The sequence below is a fragment of the Lissotriton helveticus genome, chromosome 7, assembly GCF_964261635.1.
Source record: "Lissotriton helveticus chromosome 7, aLisHel1.1, whole genome shotgun sequence".
NCBI classification, from domain to species: Eukaryota; Metazoa; Chordata; class Amphibia; order Caudata; family Salamandridae; genus Lissotriton; species Lissotriton helveticus.
This window is the reverse complement of record NC_136068.1, coordinates 1,929,041,244-1,929,058,214: the sequence shown is the minus strand read 5'-3', so window position 1 is coordinate 1,929,058,214 and position 16,971 is coordinate 1,929,041,244. Positions and strand designations below refer to the sequence as shown.

Below are 16,971 nucleotides of genomic sequence, written 5' to 3'. Positions count from 1 at the left end.
GGGGTAAGGTGGACTTTAGGGGTGCCGGCAAGGGTGGCGTTACCATAATCAAGTCTGGAAAGTACAAGAGATTGGACAACAATTTTGAAATCGTCTGCAGGGATGAAAGGTTTTATTTTTTTAAGGTGGAGAAGGGAGAAGAGAGCACCTTTCGCAGCATTTTTAATGTGTGGGATGAGAGTAAGATTGTTATCAATGCTGATGCCCAAGGATTTGACCGAGTTAGAAGTGGAGAGGGAGCAGTTGAGTGCATTGATGTCATTGATCCAGTTTTGAATGGGCAGAGAGCAGTTTTTGGGGGTGAAAAGAATAACTTCAGTTTTTTTGGGATTCAATTTGAGATGGTTGAGATGGGACCAGGCTTGGACTTTATTCAAGGTATCGTTGAGGAGATGGCTGTCATGGCGGGATTTAATCTTGTAGTAAAGTTGTGTGTCGTCCGCATATAGGTGATAACTAATATTAGCTTGTTTAAGGATGAGGGTGAGTGGTTCCATGAATAAATTAAATAGGGTAGGAGAAAGGATAGAGCCTTGAGGGACCCCAAGTGAGACAGGTTGAGGTTTGGAGAGGCAGTGATTGAGTTTAATTTGTTGGGATCTGTTTAGGAGATAGGAAGAGAACCATTGGTGAACAATGCCCTCAAACCCAAAGCGGTCTTTAAGAATATTAAGAAGGGTGGGATGGTGGACAGTGTCGAACGCCGCAGAGAGGTCAAGGAGGATAAGGAGGGAGGATTCACCTTTGTCAAGAGAGCGATGAATGTCATCAGTGATACTGAGCATGGCAGTTTCAGTGCTGCAACCTTTTCTAAAACCAGATTGGAAAATGTCGAGGAGATTGAAGGAAGTGATATGTTTGTCTAACTGGAAAAGTACACATTTTTCAAGGGCTTTGGAGAGGAAAGGAAGATTAGAGATAGGGCGTAGGTGGTTCAGGTCATTAGGATCAGCGGTGGGGTTTTTAAGGATGGGAGAGATTTGACCAAGTTGAAGGGATGCTGGCACGCAACCCGTGGCGAGGGAGGAATTGATGATATTAGTCCAGATGGGGGCAATGATGTGTTTAAGTTCTTTGACAAACTGGGCGGGTAGGGGGTCATTGGTGTGAGAAGATGGTTTGAGTTTAGAGATGATATTGAGGACAGTAAATTCTGAAACTGGCTGAAATTCTGTCCAGGAGGCATTGTTTGTGGGAAAGGTGTCTTTAGCGATAGGGTCCGGGTGGAGTAGAATTGGTGGGGGTATAGAGGGGTCGTGACATGGAGGGGCAGATGTTAAGGTAGGAATGATAGGGGGTGTTGTTGGCTGATGGTAGATTGGGATGGGAGAGGTGGAGAAGAGGAGGATAGTTCAATAGAGTTGACTTTGTTCGAAAAGAAGTAGGCGATTTCTTCACATCTTTCGGTAGTGGCTGTTATTTTAGGGGGGCCAGAGGAGGTTTGTTTTTTAATAATGCTAAAGAGTTCTCTGGGCCGGTTTTTAGCCTGGTCAAGTTGTGTGCGGAAGAAAGAAGCTTTTGCAGAGAAGATGTGTTTCTTGTAATTGGCTCTGGCGTGTCTAAGGAGTGTCAGGTTATCAGGGGAGGGATGATTCCTCCAAGAGCGTTCCGACTGTCTGAGGGCCCATCTTTCGTTATTAAGGTCAGAATTAAACCAGGATTTGGGATGAAATTTTTTTTGTTGTTTCATTTTGATTGGGGCAATTATTGAAGGATAGAATTATTATAATGTTCAGTTAGGTCATTAGTGCTGCGCGAAGGGGGGGGGGAGGAGAAAGCGAGATTTGATAGAGGTTTCCAACTCACCGGGGGGAATGAGGTGAAGATTGCGAGTACGTTTCAAGGGTAAAGTGTCAGTAAGAGTGGAGAGGGGGATAAAGCAGATCATGGTGAAGAGGATAAGGTGATGATCAGACCAGTCTACTGGAAGAATCTTTGAGAGAGAGGCCAGGTCCTTGCTAGTCATAATGGCATCTAGGGTGGCGCCTTTAGAGTGAGTAGGGGATTGGCAGAGTTGTGTCAGGTCAGTAATGTCCATGATCTCTTTAAGGAGGATGACTGATGGATCATCGTTATTATTTCAGTGAATGTTAAAGTCGCCAAGAAAGAGATTCTTGGAGTGAGTGAGCAAAGATTGAGTGATAAGATCGGACAGCTCAGTGCAGAAGGGGATGGGGTTACCGGGTTGGTGATAGATAGTATGTAGCCGAATGGTAGGGGAGTCAGTAGAAGTAAGATCAACACAAAGGTATTCAAAAGAAGTGGGGTCATGTAGATGAACGTGAGTGAGATTCAGTTCATTTTTATGAATTAGGGCAAGGCCTCCACCAATTTGCTTTATTCTGTCTTTTCTGATGATGGAATAGCCAGGAGGAATGAGCAGGTCAAGGATAGGAGTCGAGTGAGGGTTGAGCCAAGTTTCGGTAAGGAATGCAATATCAATGTTTTCGTTAAGAATTATTTCAGCAATATCAGTCGCATGGCAGGAAGCGGATCGGCAGTTAATCAGCATGCAGCAGAGTGGTGCGGTGTCGGGGGATTGCGTGCTGGGATCAGGGAGGATATAAGTTAGTTGTTGAGGGGGTCTAGGAGATATCGGGTGAAGGGGGAGACGACTCGTTCCTAGGAGGACAGGGATAGTAGATAGAGGGAGCTGGGGACTGGAGGGTGGTGGGGGAAGGGGGAGATGGGAGGGTTAAGGGATAGGTTAATCTCCAAGGATGCTGGGTCAGTAAAATGTTGGGGAGTAGAAATCAAGGCATTGGTGGGTTCCATGGGTTTGGGTGAAGTCGGGGAGTTTGAAGGGAGGAGGGCGACAAGAGAAGAGTGCTCGATGATGTCTATAATAGGGGAGTTGTTGCTGAGGGAAGTAGAAGGGGAGCTGATGAGTGATGATGCGCTTTTAAATGAAGGGGCAGATGTGCTTTTGTGATCCGAAGAGTGGGCTTTGGTAAGGAGAGAGACTTCAGATCTGAGGGAGGAGAGATCTAAAAGAAGGGACGAGAGGAGAAGTTCGATATTAAGGAGTGATAGTGAAAGGAGAGAGGAGTGGAGTGGATCAAGCGTTTTTAGGAGGGGTGAAGAGTAGGTGTTAGGATTAGGTAGAGGAAGGGAGGTGTAACCAGGGGGGGAAGGAGAAAAGGGTTATGAAGGGTTTGATCTTTCGTGGTAGGGAAGGGAGGGATCAAGGAGATAGGAGAGGTTGGGGAATTGGGTTTAATAAGATCATTAGATAAAGGAAGTGGAGGGATAGAGCAGGATGAGGAAGTAGGTGTATTAAGGAGGGAAGGAGGAGAGACCAAGGGCGTGTGAGAGGAAGTGGTCGGCGGGGGAGTTGTCAGAGTTGCAGTGGTATTATGGGGGGCGAGGACACAGAGGGGGGGGGGATGTATAGCATCCAAGAGGTGGGTAATACAGGAGTCGGCGGTATCACGTTGGTACTGGGGTATTGAGAGGTGAAGGAGTGGGGGAGAAGTGTAGGGAGATGGGGATGAGAGAGGGGTTGAGGGAGATGGGAGAGGGGGAGTAGAGTTGGGGGTCAAGGATGGAGGAGGGAGGGGAGAGGAAAGAGGGGGTAAGGGGTAGAGGGAGCCATTGTTGACTGGTGGTGAGCCTTGGCTCCCCGACACATAGTGTAGAAAGCGCTATAGTAATGCTGCTGTAATACAGTGTGGTCTGTAGTATGGTAATGCAACTATATCCCAGAGCTCAAAATTTCTGTCATACTGTAGTTTTGCAAAGGTTGGAGCTGTCTCTTATCTTTTTTTAATGTCTTTTTCCTTTTTTTAATGTCTTCTTCATAACTCACTATTGACATTTGTTTGAGGAAAGATGAGGAGACCGCTTCAGTTTTCAACGATCATCTTGGTGAGAAAGCCCGAAGAAGCAGCAGTGACCCCATCTCAGGTGAGCTGCACACGACGCGTGTTCTTTTCAGTTCAGGAATTTAGTAGATGGCAGACAGGAAATGGTGGAACACTGGCAGTGGACCAGATCATCCCTTTGTGTGGAAAAGGGTCGGTCTGCACCATACGGGCCACTCAGTAGGCAGCCGTGGGCCCAGAGAGCCCTTGCACGAAGGGCCAGGCTACCGTTCCAACGCAGTTGATGCTGGTGTGCACTCTCAGTGACTGCCCGCCACAACCGTAGCCATGCTCCTGATCAACAGAAGAAGGACGTGCTCTGGAGACAGAGTGCAATAAGGAAGAGATATAGAGACAGAAAACCAAAAGGGAGAGACAAGGAAGAGGAAATGATGGGTAAGAGAGCAGAAAACCGTTGCAAGAGAAAGAGATCATGAAAGTGAAGAGAGAGTCACAAGAGGAACAAGGAAACTGGAGAACAAGATACATGTAGAGAAATTCAGGCAAAAGAAAGAGAGAAATTGAAGAAGAAGTGAGAAAGAATGAAATATAAGAACAAGATTAGAGAAATGGCATACAGAAATCAGGAGACAAAGATACTCAAGAAGGAGTGTGAGAAAGGCAGAGTGAAGGTAGGGACATGGAAGAGGAATCAAGAGCCAGTGGAGAGCAAGGGACAGGCAGAACAGAAAGGGAGAGACAGCGGAGAAGAAGAGTGAGGCAGAAAAGGGAGGGAAACCGAGCAAGGGCAGATCAGGGTGGCGTTAGAGTGGGGATGGATTAGCAAAAGCGAGAGAACAAAAGAACCGATCAAAGAGTCAAGATGTGAGATATGCAACAGAAGAAAGGACGTATGGAAAAAAGGGCTAGGTAGAGGAAAAGACAAACGGAGATCGAGAGTCTGGAGAGAAAGACCTGCATGGAGAGGATGAGAGACTTGAAAACACAGAACGACGGGGAGAGGGAGAGGGAGAGACAGGAAAGTGAAAGACGGTAGCAGAAAGAGAAAGAGAGAGGCACAAGGGAGGGGAAGATAGGGAGAGAGAAGACTGGGTTCGGTCATACACATGTGCGACTTGAAGGTATGTTAGATGAAGAGAGAAAAGGGGAGACAAGAAATGTGAGGTGCAAGGGGAGGCTAGAGACTTTGTAGGAGGAGTGGGAGAGCACCTTCATTGTGTCTTTAGGATTGTGAGAGCGTTGGCCTTTTGTATTCCACAGAGTATTTTGCTCTTGAGATTTCATGAGCATCTTTAAACAGCCAGATAAACAGCCAGATCCCGAGACTCTTCGCGAAGGGTTGGTTGTCTAGTATTGATGAGGTGGGTTAAGATCATGTTGCAAACTTCCACTAGAGGAGTTGGATCCATGAGCTTCCCTTTATTTATTTATTAAGTGGGAGTGGTTGGGTAACACGTTTTCAGGCGGTTGGCATATTTGGACCTTGGGCTTATGCTCTGGTAAACTCTGAATGATGCAGATGGTTTCTAACTTGGCTGTTTGTGACGATGGTAGCCAGAGTAGAGTTCAGAGACAGGGGAGATGTCTGCCGTGCGACTGAGACATAGTAGTAGTCCGAGGAAGCGCCCTGAACTCTTTGGAGTGTTCCTGTAACGTACGCAGAGTGGCCTCTGAAATGTGCATTGGAATAGCCTCGACTGAAAATTGTCAATTATGGCGTTTATTATTTCAGGGCATAGCGGCGAGAGAAATGTAAAATGGTGAACTTTTTATTGGCGCATCACTTTCAGTTAGGTCAAAGTCCACACTCTTGTTGAGGTTTTTGTCTGTCACCTCAGGGATCCTAGATGCCTCGGTGTCGGGGATCAACGGGCTGCCAGAAATGAGGCTGCTGGTTTTGTCAAGCGTGAGCTTGAGTATGGAGGGAACCGCCCCACAGCCTTCCCTGCTCCACAGCAGTTACTCTTGCACTTTGGCATGACACATTACGCTCCTGGGTTAGCGGGTCAGGCTCACTCCAGCCCCTAAGGGACACTGCGCAATGTTCCCTGATGAAGGGCTTTCGTTGCTCGAAATGCATTGGGACTGCGCAAGCCCGATTTGTTCAAGATTAATCGATGTTATGACATAGAATGTCATGTATTCTCATGCTTGATGATTGGAGAACTATAACATTGATGATTTAATAAACTCAAACTGGGAATTGACCAGCTCCTCAACATTTGAATAATACTGGGTTACTCCATTTTTGTATATTTTGCTGTGCGTTCAGGGGACGTAACCGCTGGGGTGATGCTTTTCTTTACACTGCGCAACTGGGTACTCTGGGTACTCAACCAGGTTTCGGTAAGTGGGATCTCATTGTAGTAGAAGAGTGGGTGACCTGTGGCTGCGGGGCAGGGATGCCCCGTTCACGGATTTGCAGACTGATTATCATCTGGCGCCCACTGAGGCCTATCGGTGCCTTCAAATCCACCACGCCCTATGTCAGGCATTTCCAAGAGGAGAGGAAGTCCTTGAATCTTCCCCACTTGAGGATAGATTGCTGACTGATTATATGCCCAAGAAAGCAGTGCTCCCTCACATATCGCAGGTTCATTAACAACTCACCTGACACCCTAGTGAGCCTTAGGGAACATTGGGAGCGTGACCTTGGCGGATTGGAAGACGACGAGTGGCGAAGGCCCTGGCGTCTCTGCAGGAGGTAGCCATCCGCTATAGATTCGTCTAGTGCAATTGAAGGTTCTCCAAAGGTGCTATTATGCATGTACTACCCTTGTGAAGGTGGGCGAGCAGCTACACCACACTGTCTTTGGAAATGTGGGCAAATAGGTACATTTTACCACATGATTTGCAGCTGCCATACAGGCATACTGGGATTCAGTAGTGACTCGTCTAAATAATGTTTGTGGCAGCAACGTGGAACTTTGCCCAAAATGGTGTTTGTTAAACATATGGGAAGAAACGGACCTCCCCACATGGACCAGACCTGGATGACCTTGTGGTTAATGGTGACCAAACGTAATATTGCTCCTGCTTGGAAGGCTGAACAGCCGCCGGAGCTGGGTGATTGGAAGCTGGACTTAGACTGGTGCGTGCTAGCGGAGAGGGTGTTATATGAAAGTAGGGGCTGCAGGACTAAATGGACTAAAGTCTGGGGGAAACCATGCGACCATTGAGGGGGCTGCGTGCTCCACCTGGACTTATGGGAGCTGATGTTCACACTCCGATACAAGCAGTTGCTGCTACTATTGTGAAATATGATTGCTGGCTGGTGCAAGGGAGGGGGGCCATGAGCATATCGGGGAGAGTAATACTGATTGATTGTGCCTTGATTCTGCACATTATGATGTTGTGTTGTCCTGTTTTTTTCTTTTTACTTGCAATAAAGAAATTCCAAAAACAAGGAGTGAGCCTGGGATGGTTCTTGCTCATCCAAGTATTCTCATGTAGGCTGTTGAGTAGGTTGGAATCCCAGGTGTTTTGGTGTCTAGGTGCGCAGAAGATTATCTGAGTCTCATCGGGTTTGTTCTAGCAAGTCATACCAAACAAATCAAACCGTGTGAGAGTTGTGTGCTTTGAATAGTGGAAGTGGCACGGCTTTCCCTTGTAGGACTCTCCCAGTCATCGGTCTATTCTCTCAGCAACTCGCTGCCGTTTGAACCTTTTTTCGTTCTTTATTTAAAGAAGGAGGTGATTCAGGCTGAAGCAGATCCTTGGATCCCAGTGCTGGTCAGTCTGGTAAGCAGCTTCGTGTGGTTTCTAGCGACAAGTCCTGCTGTAGGGCAAACACCATCTGGATCCCTGTATTGTTGTTTTCTCGTAGTTCACATGTGCGCATTTGGAGACGAGTGCCGATCCAGTTTCCGTCATTATTTGTAATCCTGCTTGGGCCAGGCTGTAGATTCGCGCTGTAGAAGGAGTTGGTTGTAAACAAAGCTCTTAAGTGCTCCAGCTGGGCCACTGAAGGCATTTTTGCAGGTTGCTTAGACTTTCTTGGGTTTTCATGTTTTGGTTACATTTCCTCACAGTGGAGAGTTGTTGACGTTTACCACAAGGCAGTTGTTGGGAGTTCTTTAGGGTTTGAGAGGATGCAGTTGGCGTAGTATTAGTAATAGGTCTGCGTTTTGATGAGTACAATGTTTCTCATACTATAAGTGGACAGTAGAAGCAGGTACGGGAACAAGCAATGTTGAAACCATATTAGTTGGGTCCCACATACATAATTTTGAAATGGGACACACCTCCTCTTCGCTCCTTCTCAGCTCCTCAGAATGCTGACGCTTCTGCACTCTTACAGATAGTGGGGTCTTATCAGCATGTCGCGGAGTGTCTTTGCTTTTCTTTGTCTGTCACCGGGATCATAGTAATTTCTCTGGCTGTGTTGAGCATATCTTGGAATTAGGTGGTGAGTGATTTCTTCTTCAGTTAGGCTTGTATTCTTTTCAATTTCAGCTTTTGTGGTGGTGAACGGTGCTCGCGTCTGAGCATGTATTGGTTTTAGGTCTAAATGATCTCTTTTCGGCACATGACAGCTGCTCTGGTGTTTGTGCGGATTTTGCTTTTAGGCAATGGGTGCCGCACACATACCTGCTTTGATTTTGATTGGTCTTTTGTTTTAATGTGTGTTTGTTGGCTTTTTGGAAAGATCTCTACTATTTTTTGGTAGGTTGCTTTTTTTTTTTTTATCTTTTTATTTTCAAAGAAGAATAACATTAAATGTGGTCACACACAAGGCATAGCATTGTTACACATAATACAGATGGTAAGTTGCTTTTTAAATAACTTGACAGGGTGGCCAGATCTTCCTGCTGTGCTTTCTGGCACCTGGCAGTGCTATTCACAGCATTGCTGCTCTCTTCACTCTGTGCGTCCTCCTTCTTGCACCACTAAGGGGCTGTTAGAAGGCAATAAAGCCTCCAGTGTTACCCCCGCTCTTAGTAGCGCTCTATAAAACTTATCACTATCTCTCCCATTTGTTTTGAGGGTATAGATGGTTCTCTGTGAGGCAACTCTGCCCCCTTCCCCACCACCCACAGAAAAGTACATATATCTCAACCTGCTGTAATGCTATAGATTTTATTTTCATGTTCTAGGACACGAGATCATTTCATTCTGCATAAAAGAAGAGGAAGAGACGTGCTGCGTGGACTATCCGGCCAGGAAGATGGTTACAAGTGTCGGCAGCCTCGCAGGCGAGTAACTTTACTTGTTTTATTTTTAATAGTATATTGTGTCATTAATTAAAAGTATTGCAATACGTTAATTAACAGCCACATCAGCACTTGGACAATGCAGGGGTGTGGAATTCCTTACTCATGACACCAGGGATTATGTTTAATTTGTTCATGGACAAGTAGACTCAAACCCCTGCTGCACAAACCCTTTGGCTGCCAGTTTCCAATCCCTCTATGGTTGTGTGAAAGAGGATTTTATGCAGCTAGGGTTATATTTGATTCCATATATGCGTAAGTTCGTCAAGCGTGCATACATAATTCATTAAAGTAAACATCTTTAATATTGGGGTGAGCGCTTTAAGGAACTGCTGTGAGCTCAGATTGCAATTCTGTTAGTGGTTCCAATATAAAAACGTATGCACGTTTGCAGAATTGAACAAGTTCAGTTTGCTTAGAATGCTCCCAGATTGTGATTTTGTGCATGTACACGCAGAAGCATAAAAGCGAAATTGAGGATTTTTTCTTTTAAATGTACGCAAACGATTTGGAACTTTGAAGCAAATGCTTTGCTATTTCTTGGAGGCATCATTGTAGTAAAATATGTTTGATACATTACAGTATTTAAAAAAAGTTTAATATTGGGGAATCGGTATAAAACTGCTGGGGGCAACATAAGAAATAAATTGGTCACAAAAGTGCAACCAGAGCTATATGCTCTTACACTGATGCAGATGTATGACTTTCAGGCACTCACAAGGGGTTGCAGAAGTAAGCCTGGAAATTGTACTTCAAGCAAACTTGTGTATTTTCCATTTTTGCACGAGAAAATATAGACATAAATTTTCTCATGAAAAAATCCACTGTGCAAATACAAATTCACTTTCCCTACACCCTCTTTTATCCCACTCCAGAAAAAGTTTTATTTCTGCTCTGACAGGAGTAAATTTCAAACTTTTCCCTGTGTGGGACAAGACTGGAGGTTATGACCACCTATAAACATGTAGGTTTCTTGGCGCACGGGGTCCCACAGGGCTTTCCTGCTGTGAAACTACTCTTTCCCACCTCCTTCGAGCCCTGTATGTAGATTTGCTGCAACTTTGCAAATTCACGGACTGCAGCATGCTTGCATTATTAACACTAAAGTAGCTGAAAATAAAAGAAGCCACTCTTGCCTCTAATACAGAAACTAAAAATAAGTTAATCACAGGGATACTCCATCATACAGTAAACCATCATCATTTTAGATTTTTTTAATTCAAGTCGATCTACATTGATTTTGCATGCTCCCTATTTCAGTTTATTTTTATTTGATTCAGATTTTATGTAAACGTGCTTGTTTTAGTTCCATTTCCTGCGCACCGGCTCAGACTGAGGGTGGGTGGGGCCTGCTGGCTGGCTTGTTTTCCTGGCTCGCCAACCCCCACCATCCACCACACTCCCTCCATTCTCCCGCAACCCCTTTCCCCCTCCCCCATTGCTGCTCTTGATTTCCTCCACCGCTGGCCAAGCTGCCTTCGTCTTCTTTCCCTTCTTGAGTTCCCCTGAAGCACCTTCTGCTCAGCCACGGTAGAGGCGCGCCATGCACCCTCTCTCCTGCTCCTCCCCTGAGGTCTGCGACTCCTCGAATGATCTTCACATCACTTTACACAGAGTCTACGCTGAAGACGCTAGACATTGTGACATGGACATAGTTAAGTTCTCTGCGATCGGCTTGCAGAAGCACACAGGCTTTTTCCTCTCTGACAGATTTTCTGGCTGCTCTTATGATAGATATGATGCCTTATTGTTACAGTGAGTAATATTTGAAGAGTAGAATGTTATGTTATGTTATGTTAAGTGCATTTATTACGCGCACAGCTGCTCCAGCAAAGGAGCGTCCTGGCGCAAACAAGGTAACAACATAACACAGCTAAAAGATGGGAAACTAAAAATACAGCGAGTTAAAGAAATAAAAAGGTCTTGACGGCTGTATCGGAATAAATATCAGCATTTTCTAATCCATATCTGTCAATGTAATCCATGACTAGAAATGGTGATGCGGCGCTTTGTCGTTGCACCAGATAGGTACAAATATAAATTAGATAAATATGAGTAACAAGAAATAAAGAAAAACTGAGGAATATGTAAGTATGAATCCAGTTGGATAACAGAACAAACAAATGAAAACATTGTGGTCTTAAATTTGGGAGAATAAAAAGGAGGCAAGGATGGTAAGGAACTGGTAAGTGAAGCAGAATCATGAGGGGCGTAGTTGGGAACAACCTTAAATGCGAAGGACCGGATGGATTGTCCAAGCTGGTAAATAATTACCCATTCTTATCACTCGCCTACAATGCACCAAGACCCCTGCGACAAGCTTAGTGGAAGGTCCGGCTCCCTTTAAATTTATCTAGATTATTACTGAATCTAGTGAGCTTGAATTTTTGTGCTGGGGTTGTTTAAACATCGAGTAGGGTGCATCTAATTGTCATTCGTATCATTTATTTTTTAACAAGTGCCCTGTTACGAGTCTTAATCCATGGGTTGTTATTAGAACACGCATACAATTGTAGTTCCTGCCAGAGTTTGGCTCCTAAAATGCCTGACTCTGAAGCTCTAACTCAGGACCAAAATCCTAAATCATTTCCTGAGAGCTGAAGTTTGCTTTGAAAGGCAAAATTCCAAACTAATTTGGAATTGACTGGTGCTAGTTGGGAGTCCTAAAAAGCAATCTAAAAGGTTTCCACAGAATATGATCAAGCCAGAGGCCTGGCTTCCCCAGAAAAACTTCTGGTCCATATTTTAGGGCTGGGATAGACTTGGCTCATATGTCTTCCAGCATGGATTGGATCGGCTAATGCTTTCATATTCGCTTCGCTTCGTGGCAGAGCAGAGTGCTGTGGTTCTTACAGTCAAAGATACTTGGTGTGCGCAGTGCGAGCCTTTTTCATGGAGTGCCCCCCTAAATATCTGCCTTGCTGTTTCTTATAGGCTTGGATGAGTGGTACCTAAAGCACCACTATATTTGATTCTGAATGGTTGAATATCTGATGATTTTCCTTACATTGAGCACCAACGGTGCTGAGGGTATGTCACAGGTTTACTTCTGTTAAATCAAACTAGACCGTGTTGTTGGCTTACTGCAGAACCAGCTTCAGTCCAACTACGGTAGTCATGAACGCTGCGAGGCTGTTGCACTGCTGATATCTACCATGAATAAGTTAAAAAACGCGTCCATATCTGCATGTATCCATGTGGCTCTGAAGCTAGAATCACACTGCAAAAATGCCTTCGATTTGAGCACACGCTCTTCCGCTGTCTTTAAGCGTCTTTGTGTCGGGGTGCTCTCGTCTCAGTGTTCCCTTTAACAGACGAGAGGTCCTCTGCCTCGAGTGGTTAGTCGTATCATTCTGGAAGCCACACTGGCTCCGGCCGCGCACACAGCATGAAACTCTGACAAGAGAGAGCTAATGCATAGTGAATGGTATCCAGTGGAGTTCGGTGCTTGTTATGCGACATAGCAGGCTGTGGACAGAGCACTGGCCTATGTGAGGGCTGATGCATAGTGCACTGCCTGCAGTGGAGAGCTGCAACAGACTGCAGTGGGCCACAACAGTCTGTGCACAGTGCATTTGATTCTGTCTGTAGATGGCAGGTACCCGGTGTGCAGCCATCTGCAATGAGCCCTGTCAGTCTGCAGAGGGCTGGTGAAGGCTGTGACTAGGGAGGTCAGAGGCAGGCCTTTGTGGGCATCGTGTACTGAAAGACCTTCCTGACTGCACACAAAGCCCCTACCTTTGTGATGGCATGAGCCCACTGCATGGTGAGGCGCACCCTGTGTCTAACTGCATCCGTCTACAACAGGCTGCACACACATCACTCGCCTCTCTGGACCGAAGGCAGCTAGTTAACAATGGCTAACTAGCTGTAACCACATAAATCGGCCATGTGGTACTGAAGGGCGTGCAGGAGAGGGCCACTATGTATACCAGACCTTTCTTTATCCAGCCTGTCCATTGCCATTGCACCATGTCTCTTTATTGAGGCTACAGAAGGATCTACGGGGTGCTGGAATTCAACAGGGTTCATCGCCTCTTTTGTGACGCTGCACCCTGTATGACAGAGGCACACTTGCAAGCGCACTGAAACTGTAATGCATGGGCCTGCCATGCTGTCAGTAATTCGGGTAGCGACCCGCCATCTTGCTTGATTGTCGGAGCGCCAGTCATGCTACAATGAAGAAACATGTTGGCTTCGCTTTTTGATGCTAACGTGGAGCTCCACGGTGGTGGATTCACAACACTGCAGTTAATTATATCAAAAAGCATTAGTAAAGTCAGGCTCGAGGTTGATAGAAAGGTTAATATATTACAGGAAGCGATGCATTCACTGAATGCTGAGTCTTAACTAGGATGACGAGTCCTCTGTGGGACTATGTACTATTGCTCTTTGTAGTTGACAATACAAAACAAAAGGTCTTATTTTCAATCACTTTATAACCAGCTGTCTAAAAATCAAAAGCAACTCTGTGGTGAAGATAATGATACAGAGAGATCTTTTTTATATTTACATGACACATGCTGTTAACACAGAGGGTTACTTGGTTGTTTTGACACCAGACAGACGAAAGGCTGGGTTAAATATTGTTATATTCATGCACGATAAACTGCAGTATTTAATATTGAAATGCAAGGGGAAGCCTAACCGACCAACATTTGATTACAAGTATAGAGCACTTTATTCTATTCTGTCTTAACTCTGAATAGTATTCTGTCTTATCTCCACATTTCAAACACATGTTCCCAAATAAGCTAAAACAATATAGAGGAAAATAAAAGAAGCAAATGAAAAATTTGAGGTTCTCCTGCTGTTAGCCTCCTCTCACGCCTCCTCATTCTGCCAAATATATCCATTTAAAACTGGTAGGATATGGAGAGTTTTACAGAGTTCACACTTTTGCCTCTCCCCAATTACACCTTCACCGTTAAAAGGACACCATTTTCATTGAAATTGTAATTGCCTAGAGAAGGAGGCTCGTCGTTGACTCTTCCATAGCAATCTATTCTACGCTGGTGTAAAAATGTAAGATTTTTCCATGTACAAAGATCAGGTTCTCGCACACATTGGGGGCATAAAACAGCAACTCAAGACAATGATTTGTTTCTCTGTCCCTGTTGGGTCAGAGACTTGAGGCCCCTCTGCACAGCCGCACCTATTACTCTGGAAGAATCTTAAGCCATTTTTTGCGCTCTGATATCCCTCGGGATCTTGTTCGCGCTATATAAAACTTTATAAATAAAAATAAATAAATAAGCAGAAAACTAAAGATGTATCTTTTTGTCAATCCTACAGGGGAAGAAAGTGGCAACAACAGAAGAGCAACTGGTTACTGTCTAGCCGGCTCTGAGAAAGCGACCGAAAGCGAAGATGTGATGGGGACAGGAAAAAGGATGGGTCTCAAAGGCTGCGAGAAGGCAACAAACTCTGTGACTCGTTTGTGGCCAGGAAGTAAAAGCGACCTGGGAAGGAGAACGAATCTGTATGATGGTGGCCAGCCTCCGCCAGAACATTTCAAACACCACCCGGGAGCCTCCATCCTGCAGAGATCTGAGGGGTGCATGGATTTGGGGAGCAGTTTGTGGAATGAAAGTCTTCTCACATCTCATCAAAATCCAAAGATCAATCCACAGCTCAATGTGAGACGATATTCATGTACTGAGTGTGTGAAATCCTTCAAAACAAAGACCGAGCTTACACGACACCAGAGGACACATTCAGGAGAGAGGCCCTATCATTGTACGTTGTGTGGGAACCGCTTCAGCCTGAGGCATCATCTGATTGGGCACCAGAGGACGCACACCGGGGAGAGACCGTACCAATGTGTGGAATGCAAGAAGAGGTTCACTTTCAAAGGAAACCTCAAGAAGCACCAAAGGACTCACCTGGCAAAGTTCAAACCAGCACCACTTTGAGACATGTCCACATGTGGTAGTTACTCAGCTGACCACAAAGAACTTCTTATTTCACATCACGTGACAAAACCAACGTATCTTCACACAGGAAAGAGGTCCCTTCTTCCCAATACACATCTGCACAAATTGAACCTAGTCTGGAAACACCAAGTAGTTCCAGTCATCTAAGGCCTTCAAGTGGCATGATGCAGACTCTAGTTATACCGGAAGGCTTGAAGGATCTTGAGATCACGGTTATGAGCCAGAGCCTCTTTGCTAAGGATGTCTCCGAAGCCGGCGTCACAGTCCCTGCTCTGAGCTAGCTGCTTCCTTCCTTGTGCACAGGTCAGAAGGGACTGTGTTGTCCCTGTCCTTGTCTACTGCTGTTCCACAAGCATCCTCTGTCTCCTCATCTCAATAATCTCTACCTCTGGCAGATGGACTTACACTGCTGAACGCAAGCCCGCGCACACACCGTCTACAGGACGTAAATGAGCTGATGCGTTTTCTCTTTGATGGACATTCTATTAGCGTTGTTTGTATGTGTTGAGGCCTTGTAACTTCCAGGGTAGACACATGACCTGGATAGTGCAGTTCTCTACCATTACCCCTAGGATTGCAATCATAAATGTTTTTCAAAGATTGGTTAAACACTTCAGAATTAACTTCTGTAATAGGAAATAATAAATTGTATCTTGTGTAGCACTGGGTACCAGTTTGTGCCATTGTACTGCTGTAAATAACAGGTGTCACAGTTACCTAGTGAAACTGTATTCAGTTTGGCAACTTGGGGAGGGTGAAGGGCCGAGTTGGTTTAAATGTGTGCCTTGCATTTCTAACACATGTCCTGAAGTCTGAGCCATCCAAACCATTTAGAAATGAGCATGTGATGCAATGAACGCGCTTCCATAGTACGATTACCTTACATACCGAGGGCCCTGTGTGCCTCACATAGGTGAGAACTTGAAGGATGTACGTTGTTACAATGCATGCTTTTACAACGCAGGTTTTCCAACGCAAGTCGTTACAACGATTTGCGTTGGGGGGTGTTGGATAGTGAATAGTTTAATTTACTATTCCAACTCCAGTCCCCGTGGATAGTAGGGAAGGTGTTGGATAGTAAATTAAACTATTACCTATCCTAGAGTGCTCCCCAGCGCAATTTGTTGTAACGACTTGCGTTGAAAAACCTGCGTTGTAAAGGCACTGCGTTGTAAAAGTTGCGTCGTTAAGGATGTTTCCCGAACTTGAAAAGTACCATAGTGGGCTAACGTTTCATTTGCAGGCCTGGGGCATATTATTTACTTGGATCAGTGTCCCTAGAAGAGCTCCACTATCAAAGTGAGTAATTGGAGCTGTAACAGACTACTCTATGTCACGTAGGGAAGGCCCATGACTTGTGCTGATGAGTTATCGATCAGCTGAATGATGTTAGTCTCCATGCCGCTGTTGCACAGCTGTTTAATGGGAGCAATCAGTGGAGGGGTTCTGTACCTCGAGCACTATCTCATTACTGGTACTGTTCCGTCAGCTAACACCACAGCATTTTATTCAGCACATTACAAACAAACAGCATAGGTTCATACAGAAGAGAAGTCAACAGTACAGGCCCCACAATTTGGGCTACTGTACTGTGGCCACAGCTCAGACATCAGTACAGTCACCATAGTTCAGGTGTAATGCAGTCCCCACAGCTTTGAGATCTGGTCCATCGCCACAGTTTGCACATCTGTACAGTTGCTACAGCTCTGACATCCGTGTCATCATTGCCACCTTTCTCAATGCATGCAAACACGCAGAAGTCAGACCTCTCCTCAAGAAACCCTCTGCCGATCCCAGAACTACCACCCGTATCTCGTTGCTCCCTTTCCCTGCCAAAGTCCTCGAGAAAGCCATCAACTAAGTAGCTCACTAAATATCTGGTAGAGAAAGAACCTGTTCGGCACCTCCCAATCTGGTTTCCACGCCAAACACCACACCGAGACCGCTCTAATTGCCGACATGGTTGACATCTGTACCCTCCTCGACAGAGGAGAATCG

General features: G+C 45.4%; 1 protein-coding gene across 1 annotated transcript in view; it reads left to right on the top strand.

The window, feature by feature from the left end:
* The window catches only part of LOC144767887 (uncharacterized), an 82,357-nt gene extending 66,724 nt beyond the window's left edge, over positions 1-15,633 (top strand). The window contains exons 8-10 of the mRNA XM_078651238.1: positions 3,832-3,906; positions 8,921-9,019; positions 14,333-15,633. Of these exons, the coding sequence (XP_078507364.1) occupies positions 3,832-3,906; positions 8,921-9,019; positions 14,333-14,952 (794 nt within the window). The 3' untranslated portion in view covers positions 14,953-15,633. The remainder of the gene's footprint in view (positions 1-3,831; positions 3,907-8,920; positions 9,020-14,332) is intronic.
* The last annotated feature ends 1,338 nt before the right edge of the window (positions 15,634-16,971 follow it).